Source organism: Simochromis diagramma, unplaced genomic scaffold (genome assembly GCF_900408965.1).
Source record: "Simochromis diagramma unplaced genomic scaffold, fSimDia1.1 OVJJ01000216.1, whole genome shotgun sequence".
NCBI classification, from domain to species: domain Eukaryota; kingdom Metazoa; phylum Chordata; class Actinopteri; order Cichliformes; family Cichlidae; genus Simochromis; species Simochromis diagramma.
In genome coordinates this window covers 12614650-12632018 of record NW_024386883.1, presented here as the reverse complement: position 1 = coordinate 12632018, position 17369 = coordinate 12614650, and the positions used below count along the sequence as shown (strand labels likewise).

The following is a 17369-nucleotide window of genomic DNA, read 5'->3' as shown; positions in this document are numbered from 1 at the left end:
TAAGTGTTTTTTTTCTGAGGCCTTCAAGTGGCAAATCCAATTAGCCACATGCATTTATGAGGAGTGCATTCAAATAAACAGCCTAAAGTTTTTTTAGGAAGGAGTTTGAGCAGCAGTGCTATCAGCTGGTCCAGATAGCTGAGCCCACTCAACCGATATGACACTCCACTGGCTGGCTCAAATACTCCATATGCTGACTTTAATATTTAAGCATTAATGAAGCATTTAATAAAAGAAATGCTGATGAGTCAAACAGATCCATTAACAGAGGTTCCAGCACAACTAAAGCCCGGTTATCCCAAAGTTAGCTTCTAGCAGGTCATAGGCTGAAAGCCTGAGACTCTTTGTGGGGCCTGAGAAAGCATGAAGTTAAATTCAATCCCAAATCTGATACTAAGTCAGTGCAGTGAAGCAAGAGCAGCAGCACTCTGAGCTAACACTGATGTTAAAGCTCCTTAATATGAACAAGTGTGGAACAAACTGCACGGGAAAGCATCTGGCAAGCAGTGGGTCTGGAAAAACATTCCACTACAAACAGAACTTATTATGAGGAGTCACAATGAGTCACTGATTAGATTTTTAGGCGTAATGGTCAATGAAGCAGGATGCTTTCTTGCTAATTTAGCTGCTTTTTATTGCATTTACTGCTGCTCTGCTGCTCTGCAGGAGACACAGGAGTGGTTATTGTCATCAAAGGTCAAGAAGCTGTCTGATTAGTTTTATTCAGTGCCAGGCAGAGAAAGCAGGTTTAAGCACGCATGATAGTATGCATATACAGTGTATTAGTCATACTTATAAATACTGAGCCAGATACTGAGCTGTGTGTGTGTGTGTGTGTGTGCGTGTGTGTGTGTGTGTGTGTGTGTGTGCGTGTGTGCGCGCGCGCACGTGCTCAGGACACATATTGCTTAAAGGGTTTTGAGCATAAACGTACACGGCAAGACTGTGCAAGTTGATTATAACTGTAGAACTCATTGTGTGGGCTTCTGGCAAAATATTTCTGTCACAACTGCTGCAAATGTACAGAAAGTATTGCAACAGAAGCGGCGCATTGCTCATACTTGATGCAGATAACGATGATGATGCTTAGCGCTTGAAATATTTTCTCTTTTTCGTTCAGTCCATTAAGCAGGAAGGTCAGTAGCCGATACAGTTTTATGAACTGCATCACTTTTGTTTTTGCAGCTCCAGCAACACACATAATTGCTGTTAGGGCAGGGTGGGAACCTCAAGTATTAATGCGATGTGACTCAACAGCCGTCCTGAACTGAACAGCAGCTCAAAGAAAGCAGTTTTTACAGCGAGGATACTCTGCATCCTTGTGTCAGTGAGGTATGTGCTTTTTTTAGGAATTTAAGTGAACTAGTGATGTCATTAATGACCCCATTATATAAGAATACTTTTGTCACGGCTCTGTTTCATATATCTATGATAGATATTCTAAAATGTTCTAATGAAATGCTTCTGGTTTTCAATCATTTTATGCAAAAAGGAGTTTTTAAAAGAAACCATGTAGAAAGATCAAGCCTGGAATTGGAAACAGCTGGAATACCAGCATCACTCTTCACACTGAAGTAGATCTCACATCACTGATGAAGAAGTCCCTGCTCAACTGGCACCATCAAGCTCGACTGGAATTTGCAGCTGCCCACGTAGACAAGCCAAATGTGGAGTAAAGGTGAGGCTTTCAAAACTTGTAAAACTATGCCAACTGTCAAGGGTCATGCTGGTAGCTGAGGCACTCTGTTAAAGGTAAAGCAATTAAAAGAATTTCTCTTTTTTTATTGAATTTCTTCGCCCTACTGAGGCGCATCTGTTGATATGCATCAGAGCCAGCACCTCATTTTTTGTCTTTTTATTAATGGTGGTGGCAGCATCATGCTCTGGGGCTTTTTTGCTGCCAGTTGTTCTGGTACACTATACAAAGTGGGTGGTATTGTGAAGAAGGAGAACTACCTCCAAATTCTTCAACGTCACCTCAGATGAACAGCTAGATGGTTGAAGCTTGAACACATCTGGGTGCTCCAACAGGACGATGGTCCCAAACGCACATCAAAACTGGATTTGAACAGATAAAGAAGGCTAACATCAAGATTCTGGAATGAAAATTCTTTAATATACTTAAAAGTCGAATCTGTGCCAGGAAGCCAAGACTTTTTAAATTAACTCTGATAATCTGCCAATAAAAGTGGTCAAATATCCAGCCAGAATTATGCCAGCAGCGTGTTGATGGCCACTAAAAGCATCTGGTCAAGAAGCTATTCAGCCAAGGAACATTGGTGGTATTTATCCTCTAAGGGACATTTAACAATAGATTAGTGGGAGTGTATGTACAGATTTCTGTATATATACTTTTTAACCTGTGTGGATGAGGAAAACACACAAAATAAATTCAAACTTGTGCACCCAATTCTTGTTTTTTAAAGTAATTAAAACTGTAAACTAATTCCACGCTGGAAATCATTAAAAGATCAAAATTACCATGACATTCATGCCCATGATAAATATATAAATTTATGACACAGCTGTACATCATAATGCAGCATGTCTCACTTTGGTGTGGAGAGGTTTGCAGAGCTCTGGTCCTGACCTGCCACTAGGTGGAGCAGAGAGTTAATAGCAGCGGTGGCCTCATGGTGATTGATCGCCTGTTTCAGTGAAGTAATTTCGTCAGTTTTTTGTAACCATAAACACATGGAAGATATCAGTTGCTTCGACATTCAGACTCCTAACTTCTACCTTTCACAGAAATGATAAAACATGAGTTTTATACTCATCCAGTGCTTTAAAGATTACTTTTTCTCCTTCTATTTCTTTTTTTGATAGGGTCTGCTTTATTGGCTGAACTATAAGAAACAACAATCATGAGACCAGCACCTGATGTAAACATCAAACTTTAAGACTGACGGGGCATATTTTGCTAAAATTGCTCCACTTTTGTATTTTCAATATTACATTCCTGCCTTTCGTCAGACCCCAGGCACACACATTGTTTGTGATATTCATTCTTGTAGCAGGAATCATTATGTTTTGGGGGTTGTCTATAGATCTGTCCCATTCATAAACGCCATTGGACTTTAAATTTAGCACAGATGTTCACTAAGACTGAAAGGAGATCTAACTCAACTTTACAGGTAAACATGAAATAGCATGAAATTAAGTGATGACATTAAATATATCTAAGAGGGTTAAAGTTCATCACCACTGTAGATTCATGATGTTTGAAAAAAAAAAACTGCAATAATTCTGCTTATTATTTAGCACCATACTTAGAGTTTGTGATCATACTTTGGTGGGATGCTGAAATAGTGACACTAATCTTTAATGCCCGCGTATTAAATTCCTCCTAAGCCTCCACCATATTATGAGTCAGGACAGTAATGGATGTAAACTGCAACTTCACTGCTGGAGGCATGCAACCGCAAGACGATAATTACAGTTTTGTCTCTCTGCTGCCGGGAGCCTTGGCGAGAGGTGTAAGTGTCATATCCTTTATTGCCTGAATCTTTTTTATTTTGTTTTTTAAACTAAATAAATTAAATTATTAAATTATTTTAACTGTCAAAATTGATTTGACAGTGAAAGTGTTTCTCTTCAGCATCTTCCAATCACTGTCAGCGTAAAGTTAGCAAATCTGGGCTGTGAGTCATATATGGAAATTGTGCTTTATCTGTACAGAAGGTGCTCAGCTTGTGTCAAGTTTTAATTAAAATAAATACACTCGACTCTGATAAGAATTCTGCTTGTCTGAACACCTTAATCAAACTTTTCAGTACCCTGCTAGCCCTGACATGAAGTCTGCTTAGACAGTCTCAAAACTATTTTCATCAGCTTGATGTGTCAGACGTGTGAAAGGCCGAGTTATAAAATGCCCGTTAACTGTTACGAAAAATATCCTTTCAGCTCTGCGCATTCACAAACTGGGTCCACAAAGGGCCCCCGAGCTCGTCTTGCTTACAGGGCAAATCCACCATTTAACGGCTTTCAGCTGTGATTTGCTGACCAGCTGCTGACTTGTGTTTTCATCCCAGTGGCCCATTGCCATTTCACTGGTGATTACACTGCTAAAGAGCTCCAGCGAGCTGGACAATGCCAGAGAGCTTTACATGTCACCAGTGTCATCGGCCGCAAAGAATAGGCAGCCGCCAATGAACAAAATTTGAGCCTGTTTACAGTGTGAGGCCGTGATGGGGGAGGAGCAGGGCTGCCGGTGTGTGTCTGTGTCTGTATGTCGGTATCTACAGGAGACTGAGTGCAAATGCGCAGAGATTATGTGGTATGAAGGTGTGTGGTGATTGCTGGAACTTAATAGAGCGGGGTTTTGTTGGTTTGCCAACAAAGATAGTGGATCACACCTCACTCCTCGGTCATTCACACGTGTTTACGTGACCCTAAAAATGAGACGCAGCTTCATTCAATTGCACAATGACCTAAAAGCCAATGAGTCAAGAAGCAGCTCCACAACAGACCTTGTGGTGGTTTGTTGACAAACTTCCATTCTGCTGTTTGTCACACACACACTTTTTGCATTCATGCCTTTCAGCACACACAGCAATCGGTCAGTGTTTAATGACAGAATAAAAGCTTTAAGTTTAAGTTATTAGAAGTTTTAGTTTCAGAGTCAGCGTACCCTGACGACAGGGTGATCACATCTGCTGTAAAGGAAGTCGTCACATGTCATCAGTCATTGTGTCAAGGTTTCAAGCGTTTTTGCCCTGTCGGCCTTTTGATAGACTATCAACCTGCCCACAGTGTACCCCGGCTCTTGGCCAAAGTCCGATGGGAGAGCTTCAGGTCCTCCTTTCTCATTATTTGGAGCATTGTAGCCACAGCTGCCCTGGGGCGCACTGACAGAGGTGAGGCTGCCGGACACTGGAGCCACCGGGCCCTCTGACCACCACCAGTAGTGCTCCTAACTGAAGGCAACAGGTGAAGTATCTTGCCCAAAGACACAACGACCGAGACTGTCCGAGCCGGGGCTCGAACCTTCCGATTACAAGACGAACTGCCAACTCTTGGTCCACGATCGCCCCATTATTGTGACATGTATGGTTTGATCCCGGGGACGGAAAAACTTGAGAATGAAAGCAACATAATGAAAAGGAACTGGACCTGTGATCAGGTTATATTATGCACAGCATTCTCCAAAGTCAGTGCCTTCCTCAATCTTTTCAGTCAGCTAAGTCACTGCTCCTAACTGCGTTACTCCTAATGTAACTTTTTTAACAATGTGGAAATACATGTTAGAGATTTAACCATGTTGGATGTTTCAGACAGATGCCAGTACCAGTGTCTCAGAGAAAAACACCTCCAGTATTCATATATCTGCTCGATATTTCTCATGATGTTTTAGAACAACATGTTAAGAGTTACATTGCAAAAGGAAAAATATGGCTTCATTGTATGTTATCGTCCAGGATATATTTCACAAACTACTTAGAAACTTGCAAACCGTGCATTCAGATCCACTTCACCACGAAAACAATGCCAAATTTACAAACGATAAACCTAAAAACCTTTTTTGCCATTTTTTTCTGCATTTTGTTATGTTAAATTAAAAAAAAAAAACAATGTTTCTTTACTGATGCTAATCAGAGAACTACTGCATGTGCCAACATCAGTATATCTGTGATAGATCACTGCTAATGCTAATAGCATCCATTATAACGTGAATATTGCCATCAGACTCTAAAAGTTTGTAAAAGCAGAACTTTATATCATCAAACATATAATAAAAGCCAGAATTTAAAATTCTAACTAAACATGGACCAATAATAAATACACTCTCCAGCCACTTTGTCAGGTTTTCAACTACTCATTAGCGCAAATATGTAGTCAGCCAATCACATGGAAGCAACTCAATGCATTTGAAGCATGCAGTCATGATCAAGAGACCCTGCTGAAGCTCAAACAGCATCAGAATAAGGAAAAAAGGTGATTAGAGTGACTTAATGATGCCAGAGGTCACTTAAATAACCACTCGTATTAACAAAGGTATGCAGAAGAGCATCTCTGAATGAACCTTGAAGCAGATGAGCAACAGCGGCAGAAGACCACTGGCCCAGACTGGGTACCAGTCCTGTCAGCTAAGAACAGGAACCTGAGGCTATTTGCAGAGGATTTGACAATAGCAACTTGGAAACATATTGCCTGGTCTTATGTATCTTGATTTCTGCTGCAAAAACCAGATGGTAGGATCAGTATTTGACTCAAAAAACATGAAAGAATGGATCCATCCTGCCTTGTATCAGCAGTTCGGGCTCATGGTGGTGTGACGGCATGGGGAATATTTTGTTGGTAAACTTGGGGCCCTTAGCACCAACTAAAAATTGTTTAAATGTCACAGCTTACTTGAGAACTGTTGCTGACCGTGTCTGTGTCTTCTGATAATCCACCTCGAGTCATCAAAAGCCTCAGATCATCACAATGGTGTCTTGAACATGACAATGAGTTCACTGTACTCGAATGGCCTCCAGAGTTACCAGATCTCAATCAAAAAGAGCACTTTTTAAAACAAGAGTTGCTCTTTTGGAATGGGAGATGAATGTGCAGAAATTTGTAGCAACTGTGTGATCTCTGACAAATTAATCTATACCACAAAGAACTGAAACAGTTTTGGAGGCAAAAAGAGGGACCAATCCAGTACAAGCATGGTGTACCTAAAAAAGTGCCCAATGAGGGTATGTGACATATTTGCCTATAATACCAACAGAAATTCCTGCTTTCAGCTTAATGTACATGAACTGTAGCAGCAAAACACATTCCCAAAATGCAAAAGAGCACACATCGAAATAGGATTTCCAGAGGTTGAGAGTTCGGTCGAGGACAGGTCAGCGTCAAATTTCACCTCCACACATTCGTTGATCGCTGGCTCTCAGGATAACATCAGGGTTTCTGTGCAGATGAGGAAACAGGTGAGTTGTAGGTGTGGAGCAAAACAGAGTCACTTTTCACTAACATGGTAATCCAACACTCAGGCAACAACCGAACGACTTCTGTCTTAAGTAGTAGCAGGATGTGCAGGAACAAAGGGCGAGAGAGGACAGGAGGACTGGAGGACAATGACAAAACTACCACGTTACACTGCTCTGAACTAATTATGCTTTGTATGTAGTCCTCCTGAGCACAGCTGGTGAACACAGTCACACTCAGAAAGCCACATCCCTTAATGAGCAGACTAAGCCACCATCAGCATCGGTCACACACATTTTTACCACATTTTGTGTATTTTGTGTATGTCTACTCAGCTGTGTGTTGTGTTGTTGTCATGAATTGAGTAGCCCTTCAGAGACAAAAGAGAGGAGGAGAGAGAGAGATTAGGAAGTATCATCAACATAGGTCTGATGCTAATGTGTCATGTGCTATTTTCAATCAAAACCACAAAAGCATCAGAATAGAATAGAATAGAATAGAATTCAACTTTATTGTCATTGCACATGCACAGGTACAGGGCAACGAAATGCAGTTTGCATCCATCCAGAAGTGCTTTAGTGATATAGATATATTACAATATATATTAGCAATAATATAGATATGTGAGTATATTACAGAAATGGGTCTATTATGGTATGTTATAATGTACACGGTATGAAGTATGTTGTGAATATTCTATAACTATAAGTATGTACAGGCTGTAGTGAGTACAAGCTATGTACAGGATATGAACAGGATATAAATATGAAAAACTATACAGAATATGAAATAAATAACTTTACAGAATCTGAGATATACAGCTATACAGAAATGGGAACTATGCAAGTTGTAAACAGTTGTAGGATTAAAGATTATCAAATGTACAGAATGATTATTTACACGGAGCTATACAGTAGTGCAGTTAAGATAAGTGAGGGTGTAGATAGTTTCTACAGAGGCTATATAAAGTGCTAGTGGTTGTGAGTGGTGGTTCAGTCCATGTTATTATTGTGTGTTTGAGGGTACAGTTGTCCATTGTGGGTGTGTGTATGTTCAGTCCATGAGTTTAACGTGGGTCAGATGTCAGGAGGCAGAGTTCAGGAGTCTGACAGCTGTGGGGAAGAAGCTGTTCCGGTACCTGGTGGTCTTAGTCCGGAGGCTCCTGTGGCGCCTCCCAGAGGGCAGGAGGGTGAAGAGTCCATGTGATGGGTGACTGGGGTCTTTGATGATTTTCCCAGCCCTTTTCAGACACCGCTTCCTGTAGATGTCTTTTATGGCAGGAAGTGGTGCTCCGGCGATGCGCTGGGCAGTTTTCACGACCCTCTGCAACGCCTTCCGGTCCGAGGCAGAGCAGTTCCCGTACCAGACTGTTATACAGTTGGTCAGGATGCTCTCGATGGTGCAGCGATAGAAGTTCACCAGGATGTCTGAGGACAGGTGGTTCTTCCTCAGAGTCCTCAAGAAGAAGAGGCGCTGGTGAGCCTTCTTGACCAGCTTGGAGCAGTTGGTCGTCCAGGTGAGATCCTCGGAGATGTGGACTCCCAGGAACTTGAAGCTGCTCACACGCTCCACAGCCGTCCCCTTAATGTGGATGGGTGGATGTGGGTCAGCATTCCTCCTGTAGTCCACGATGAGCTCCTTGGTCTTCTCGGTGTTAAGCAGCAGGTTGTTTCTGTCGCACCACTCAGCCAGACGATCCACCTCCTCCCTGTAGGCGGCCTCATCGTTGTCACTGATGAGGCCAATCACCGTGGTGTCATCTGCAAACTTAATGATGGTGTTGGAACCATCAGCCGGTCTGCAGTCGTGGGTGAAGAGGGAGTAGAGGAAAGGGCTCATCACACAGCCTTGTGGTACACCGGTGTTCATTGTGATGGTAGATGAGCAGTGGTTATCCAGCCGGACATGTTGGGGGCGGTTGGTCAGGAAGTCCAGTAACCATTTGCAGATGAGGGAACTGATACCCAGGTCTGTCAGTTTCCTGATGAGTTGTGAGGGGTGGATTGTATTGAATGCTGAACTGAAGTCTATAAACAGCATTCTGGCGTAGGTGTTGTTGTTGTCCAGGTGTGAGAGGACAGAGTGCATTGCGATGGAGACTGCATCCTCTGTGCTCCTGTTCTGGCGGTATGCGAATTGGTGGGGGTCCAGGGTGGGGGGGAGACAGGATTTGAAGTGTGCTAGGACCAGTCGCTCTAAGCACTTAGTGATGATGGGGGTGAGTGCTACTGGGCGGTAATCATTGAGGCAAGATGGGTTGGAGTTTTTGGGTATCGGGACGATGGAGGTGGATTTGAAGCAGGCCGGTACCACAGCGTGGGCCAAGGACAGATTGAATATGTCTGTGAGCACTCCTGCAAGCTCCCCAGAACACGCTCTGAGAACACGCCCAGGGGATGCCATCAGGACCTGCAGCCTTGTGGACATTGATCCTGCTCAGCACCGCTCCTACATCGGTGGGGGAGAGAGTCAGAGGTTGGTGGTCTGGCGTCATGTCTGCTTTGGTTGTGGTTGTGGGGTTCCCTCGCTCAAAACGAGCATAAAAGTTGTTGAGCTCGTTGAGGAAGGAGACATCAGAGGATGCGGGGGAGGGTTTGGTGGTCCTGTAGTCTGTGATGGTCTGGAGTCCTTGCCACATGCGTCGGGGGTTGGAGTTGGAGAAGTGTTCTTCTACCTTCTTTTTGTAATGGTGTTTGGCTTTTTTGATGCCCTTCTTTAGATTAGCCCTGGCTGTGCTGTAGGCGTGTGCATCTCCTGACCTAAAGGCAGTGTTGCGGGCCTTCAGGAGGAGACGAACATCCCGGTTCATCCAAGGCTTCTGGTTGGGGTACATGGTGATCCGTTTCTGGGTGGTGACACTGTCTGTGGTTTTGGAGATGTAATCCAGTACAGATGAGGCGTACTGGTCCAGGTCTGTGTGGGTGAACATATTCCAGTCTGTGTTTTTAAATCTGTCCTGGAGCACTGCGTCTGTCCCCTCTGGCCACACTTTAATTGTTCTCACAGCAGGTTTCACACGTTGGATGAGTGGTGAATACCGAGGTGTGAGGAACAGGGAGAGATGGTCCGATTGTCCAATGTGGGGGAGGGGTGTGGCTTTGTAGGCTCCAGCCAGGTTGGAATACACATGGTCTAAAGTCTTGTCTCCTCTGGTGTGGCAGGAGACATGTTGGTGGAATCTGGGGAGGACTGTCTTTAAGTTGGTGTGGTTGAAGTCGCCAGCAACAATAAAAGCAGCCTCGGGGTGTTTATTCTGGTGTTTGTTAATGGCTGCAGAAAGTTCTTTCATGGCCAACCTAGCATTAGCGTCGGGGGGTATATACACGGCAGTGAGTATGATAGAGGTGAGTTCTCTGGGGAGATAATAAGGTCTGCATTTGACCATTAAAAACTCCGCATTAGGTGAGCAGTGACTCTCAGTAGTAGTGGAGTTCATGCACCAAGCATTGTTAATATAAATGCACAAACCTCCACCTCTGGTCTTGCCGGAGTCATCTGCTAGCCTGTCGGCTCGGTGTGTGTGGCGTCCTGCTAACTCGATAGCATTGTCCGGGCAGCTGTTGTTCAGCCATGTTTCGGTGAAAAACATGACATTTGAGTCCATAATCCGTCTGTTGTTAGTGATGGAGAGCCGTATCTCATCCATTTTGTTTGCCAGAGAACGGACATTGGCGAGAAAAATACTGGGTAAAGGCAGCCGGTGTGGTGTTAGCTTTAGCTTAGCACTGCACTGTTAAAACCTGACACCAGAAAGTGAGATTAATGATGTCAGTGTAATAATAAAATGACTGCAAAGACAATCATTTACAATTACACAGTGATTAGATATTACAGTTTCAAGTGTCGCATTGTTTACACCAGAGTTGCACAACAAAAGATAAAGAGATGCCTGGGGTGAAATTATTTCTCAGAGGCCAATGATTCTAGGGAGATGGTTCAAAGAATTGGGGATCTTTCCTCATACTCCCTTTCTTTTCAATTATCACTGCCTCCCTCGTTTCATTTATAGATTCATAATATAAACTCTCTATTTTAATGTCTCAGGAGGGTCTTAGATGACCTTAGGTAAACTACTTCCTGTTTGTTTTAGATGCTGATTTCATCCAAGTTTGCTGCACAACATTCATTAGGTCTCGTGCTTTATGAGATAAATTGGGAAAGTGTCCACCAAGTGTTATAATTGTGATGGTAAACAAAGCGCCCCAGTGCCCCACATTAAAACCTTTGGTCATCAATTTTTATTGCTTTTCATTTGTGGAATAAGCAACATTACAGGCTGCAGCCAGCTGTGCAGATGCATTTATGTCATTCAGACACTGTTGTGTTGTTTGAATGCTGTGACATGCAACGTGAGAAAGCCACTGGAATTGCACATTATTTGGCTCATATATTAAAAGTGAAATTATGTATAATGCTGCCGGAGTTCACTTTTCATTTTTGCTAAATATTATCACTTTTGTTGATATCTAAATGACCTCTCCTCACCTCATTCCTCGTCTCCTAAACTGAAGTCAGGGCTGTGACACACACAAACTTGCACAAAACATGCTTATTTATTTTCAGTATTGTTACAATTACTTATTGACAGCAGATTAGACATGTGGCCATCTCTTCTGCGCAAAGCTGACAACAAACTGGCTAAACATCAACACAGCTGGTTATCAGCTAACATTGTGCTAATGTTAGACCTGAGTGTCCCAAAAATCACATTTTCCCTCTGATGAACAGTTTGATTACGTTCTCACATTGTATTAGGGTTTATTCCCTCTCATATAAATCAATTCAATTTATTTACACAGCGCCAAATCACAACAACAGTCGTCTCAAGGCGCTTTATATTCTAAGGTAGACCGTACAATAATACATACAGATAAAAACCCAACATTCATATGACCCCCTACAAGTAAGCACTTTTGAGAAAGTGGGAAGGAAAAACTCCCTTTTAACAGGAAGAAACCTCCAGCAGAACCAGGCTCAGGGCAAACAGTTGGGGTGAGAGGAAGAAGACAAAAGACATGAGAGAGTCCAAAAATGTTAAATCCACTTCAAAGATAGTTTCACAAACGCTGGCTAACAGTAGCAAAAACAGTGATGCTTACTGACAGGAAACTTCAGGATATCCTCGACAACTCATTTCAGTATTGCTGTCATCAGACAGAAGCGAACGTCCCTGGCTCATCAACACAATAGTTTTACAACCTCCTGCAAAGTAAATAGATGTGGACACATTTTGACAGCTGAGGTAAAGAGTGGCCTGACAGCCCACACTCACTACAGAAGAACGGTGGCCACCTTACCCAGGATTCTGCACTTTAATTGGAAGGGTTAAGAAAACAGAATCCAATCGACTGCAACCTGCAATCTAGTGACATCTAGTGGTGAGATTTTTGCACACTGTACCTTTAATGTTCCTTATTTTAAAAAATGTATTGCTGGAAACATTCATATTCAACTCTATGAATAAAGAAAGTATTTTATTAATTAACATACCTGAACACACTTTTTAAACACATTGTGTTCTGACAGGACTAAAGCAGGAACACTGACTTTTATGACAGTTATATGATTATAATGTGGATAACAGCTAGAGAAAAGCAGCTGGTCCAGTTTTGTCCACCATGCCCTCATTCACGTGGGAGATTTAGGTCTACATAAGCTGGTGTCTGAGTTTTCACAGTTTTGGTATCACAAATTGGTACTGGTGTAACAGCTACTAATTAATACTCTTCCACTAAGCATTTATTTTTATTTTTAACTTTAAAGCATTCCTTGTGGTGAAGCACTGACTGAAAAAAACACAACAATGTTGGCAGCTTAGATGAAAATTCATCCCTAATAGAGGATTTGGGAGAGAGTCTAATGTTAAAAATGAACGTGTAGTTGGTTTCTTTGCAGTGAGGTCACTTTGCTACTGGGTCGGTTTAAAAATAGCATACTATTTATGGCTATATGAATGCTGCAGAATCAGTGGTGCTAGCTTTAAAGAGACCTGTCAGTTTTTATTGATCTCAGTAGTCAGGACCATCCCGCTTTAAGGAAGCTGGAGAATGTGCGTGCAGGAATGTGATGGGTGTGAATTCATTCATATGGTTGGTGTAATTTAAATCAAACCAAACTTTTTTTTTCTCATTACTTTCTCTTGTCACAGAACTGTTATCTCTTGCACACACCCGTCATTCAAATATAACAACTGATGCTACGCCCTTCATAATAATGCAGCCATTAGTAGGCTAAGAGGAAGTCTGTGCATGCCATGATCAGTGCTGGCTGACAGCATAGTTCTGGCTTTACTCAGAAAACACTCCAGGAATCCTGTTGGTTGAGTACAACAACTACAGCTCCTGGGCTGATGTGTCAAATTTTTTTTATAAATGCTTTGTAACACATAACATATGTTTTATTTTTAAACACTTTGTGAAGCTGGTGAAGTTAGTGTTTTAGTAGAGCTGGTGATTGCAATATTTATTTGGAAAGCGTTTTTCCATGAATCAAGAATGAGCTAACTCAGATTTACTTTTGCTGTTTTTTAAACCCTTCATTTATTTTTTGTTTTGCAATTTGTTGGTTGTTGTTGTTTGTTTGTTTTTTTTGATAGATTTTGCAATATAACAAATATACCGTTCATCTGCTGTAGACATTTTTTGGGCCTACCATCTTTTCTTTTTTCCTCCACTTTTCCAATTTCCTCAATTTTTTAAGGACACTGTGCACATCATACCCAGATATGTGAACTTTTGAGCTAAGAGCTCTTTGAGAATCAACTTGTTGCTTAAAAAAAATACTATTTTATGCTTGCCAAACTGTGTTTTATTTGGCGTTGTTCATTATGTTTTTGTGGCAAGCTGCTGGTAACACAGTTTCTAAAGATACAATGTAAAAATGTTTCTTTGTTAAGTTGCCTGTTGTGCAGACACAACACTGGTTTTCCTTGAGTTAGGTGCCTTTTTTGTGCTCGAATGATTCATAGGTCAGTCTTTAGTGGCTTAAGACAAAAACATTCATCTGAAAATAGTCAGGTGTAAGGAGTGGGCTGAAAATAAGTGAAAAAACAGCAAATGTCCAAAGAAAAACTGACCTTCAGAAAGCCTGTAGAACTATTGCTCAAAAGATTACAAGAAAGTCTTGCTCCTTAAAAGCAGAATATAACAACATGAGTTGTGGCTCGAGAATTTTTCACAGAATTGTACTTTTATATGTTTATTTTACAGTGTACAGAATTTATAATTTAAATGGTATTTTGCACTGTATCACTTTTATATTATATGTATCGTATTAGGTTAGTTTTTTGCTACTTCACCGCACCAGGGAGTACATTTGAAAAGGAAATATTGTATTATTCAGTCCTGTACATTTCACATTTTAGCTACAAGAAATACGAATAGATACGATATTTACGTCCATTAACTTATGTATTATGCAATGTTCTAGTTCTTTTGGAGTTCTTCCTGTTAAAAAGGAGTTTTCCCTTTCCATTGCTGCTCGTAGGGGGTCGTCTGATTGTTGGGGTTTTCAGTGGTTTAGCAGGGCTTTTACCTTACAATATAAAGTTCTCTGAAGCAACAACTGTTATGATTCAGTACTAAATAAATAAAATTGTATTCACTAGAAATGTTTTAGAGTAAATCAACTTTAATTATGTCCTATTGTGGAAACCGGGGTTGATCCAGGTTTTGTATATTTCTACAGTCCAAAAACACTCTAAAAGTACTTCCAGGCCCTACATGACTGCTTTTTGTACTTATATATTATATTAGTATATTCATATACTGTATACTGCACAGATAATGTTTTACTATAGAGTTTGAATGCAATATTTTTATGTTGCTATTTTATATCTCAGAGCCTCTGACTCTAATCTAATGTTGGAGCATTCAGTAAACTGAATATTTGCCTGAGGGACAGCTTGCTAATGCACAGCCACTTTTCCTCTGCGTTCAACATAAGTCATCATTTTCTTTCTCCAAACGCACAGGCGCGTCCCCTCTTTCCCATACTCTCGCTTTTACACACGCCGAGTATCAAGTAGCACATTATATAATCAACCAGACCAGCTAAAAAAGGGTCTGTAATGCTGAGCCACGCGTAATGTCGCTAAAGACACAACACAAACACACGCAGAACAACGGACGCATAGTCAACTGGGACATCTGTGTGTTTCGGTAAAAGTAGAAAACTTCATAGGAAGAGCTTGTTTTTTGGGTTTTTTGGGGGGGAATCAGGAGGGAGCACACACGTGCAGCTCCGGTATGCACACGTGTGTGTATAGTGTGTGAACTCTGAGAAGGGGGTTTGCATGCCCACCTTTTTTTCTCCTTTTCTTTCTTTTCCTTTCTTTAAAATTAAAAAAAAAGAGAAAACAATCTATACAAGCATATAAAAGGACAAATTCCACGTGGTACCCACGAACATGTATTTGTAAACTACTTGTTACAATAATAAGCTTGTGTTTTGGTCAGCAAGTCAATGAGGTAAAGGTGATGAAACGGTGACACGTCCAAAGAGCGAGCGAGACGTCATCAAAAGATCCGTGGTGCGTTTACGTCTATCGGAAAAATCTGACATGGATGTAGACGAGGGTATAAGGAATGATAGATGGTGATAATGGTTATAATTGCACAAGTTTCCTCCAGGATCAGGGGGTGGGCACTTCATATTTCCGAGATACCACATGAGAAACTGCGGAAGGCCCCACAAGTTTATTTAATCTCTTTATAAGGTCATTAGTCCAGCCCTGCAAAACAGTCCCTGGTTGGCATGTGGCCTCTTGGGAAAATTAATTGCTCACCTTTACAGGTGCTTGGATTTCCTCCTAAAGTTCAAAGACATCTCATCCAACATTGTTGTCTTTTACTAATAAAATTGTATAAAATCAATAACAGTAGCCTAATATAAACAGACTTTTTGGTCATCTCAAAAAGAGCTGACTGCATGTTTGTAACACATTTCACACTGATAGTATTTTCTGTGGGACAGGCACTGCTATTTTAAGTTATTTTATTTTGCCTTCACGCTTCCTTTACTTAGTTAAATACAGCTTAAACATTACAGGTGTTTAACTAGCTTTTTTTACGTAGCATGTGATTGAGGGTCATACGTCATGATGGGAAACCTTTTTGGAGCATTTGATTGGTTATTCCTATATTGTAACTTCATGCATGGTGGGCTTACATGCTGAGTCACACCCCAACAGCAAAATTTGAGACAGCCGGGTTAAATCAATTGTTATGTGAAAGTCATTAATATATATAAATGATGTGTTTCACTTTTATTCCAGTTTCATTGTGGAAAAAAATGCATTAAAATGATTAATTATTTTTTCATTTATAAAAATGTCTTTGTCTTTGGTGTGAGTCCTTGGTTTCAACAGCTAACTTCGTCCAAAACACACAGCGTGACTCAGTGATACATTTCGTTACTGATCGCACTTGAATGCGCCCGACAAAGAGCCACTTTACGACTTCCCAAATTGGAAATTAAGAGGTTTTATGACGAGGAAGCGCATGAAAGCAGCACGTCGACCTGACCCAAAAGCGCGCTCCCTGCGTTTTACGTGTCTCCTCCCCCTCCACACTGTACGTGCGCGCACCTTTCTATCGCGTGGTGGGGATCATCCATGTTGCTACTAGTGGTGGAGATAAGGTTGTAATCCTGAGAGGCCCCGGAGACGTTTCTTGGGTTTTTGTATATGCTCTAACTCGGCGCTGACTGCTCCGCGTCGTGGACTGAAGCTCTTTTTGTCTCGGAGCGACACAGAGGCGGTAGACTCTGCGGAAAAACTTCACGTTTCCCTGAAATTGAAGGCGAATTCGGGCCGGGGGGGAGGACTGGTAATCCTGAGGGGGGAAGAAAGACGGTGGTGGGAAATGGCCACTCAGGTGGAGGCTCTCCTACCCGGCAACCCGCTTGCTCAAGCGAAGGAGCACGGTAAAGTGATCCGCAGTGAGCCTAAGGAGGAGGCGAGCGGCCGGGGCGACGGGGCTAAGCGGCAGACGGGTGTCGCCGATCAGGGGAGCGGCGGAGGCGGCAGCAGCAGTCCAGGACAGGGAGGGACCACCGGCTCGGAGGAGCAGACCTCCAAGCGGGCGACAGAGGAGAGCAAAGGCGGCTGTGACAGCGAAGACAAGCTAAGCGAGGAGGGAGTTAAAGGCGGCGGTGGCAACAAAAAGGAGTTTACTGAAGCTCCCCCGCCCAAGGTGAACCCGTGGACGAGGAAAATGAATGCTGTGACCGTGGTCAGCGTGAATGGACAAGCACACCACGGTCTGTACCCTCCCTACGTGTTGATTTACTGGCTGTCAGTGTTGTGTTTAGTGTCTGCCTGCACAGGTGTGGTCGTCCTGCTTGCACAGGGGGAGTCATGGGGGTGATTTATTGAACCAAAAAGAAAGGAAAAAAGAGAGGCAACAGAATTGATGAACAAGCTCTAACTGTGGTATTTTGCAGGCTGGTTATATTTG

General features: G+C 42.1%; 1 protein-coding gene across 5 annotated transcripts in view; it reads left to right on the top strand.

Moving 5' to 3' along the window:
* The first annotated feature begins 1650 nt into the window (after positions 1-1650).
* The window catches only part of larp1 (La ribonucleoprotein 1, translational regulator), a 67520-nt gene continuing 51801 nt past the window's right edge, over positions 1651-17369 (top strand). For 2 of the 5 annotated variants that reach the window (XM_040032326.1, XM_040032324.1), the window contains exon 1: positions 16445-17172. In XM_040032326.1, the coding sequence (XP_039888260.1) occupies positions 16776-17172 (397 nt within the window). In that variant the 5' untranslated portion in view covers positions 16445-16775. Of the gene's footprint in view, positions 1679-16443; positions 17173-17369 lie in introns of those variants that run through there. The other 3 variants (XM_040032328.1, XM_040032327.1, XM_040032325.1) reach the window with 3 other exon arrangements.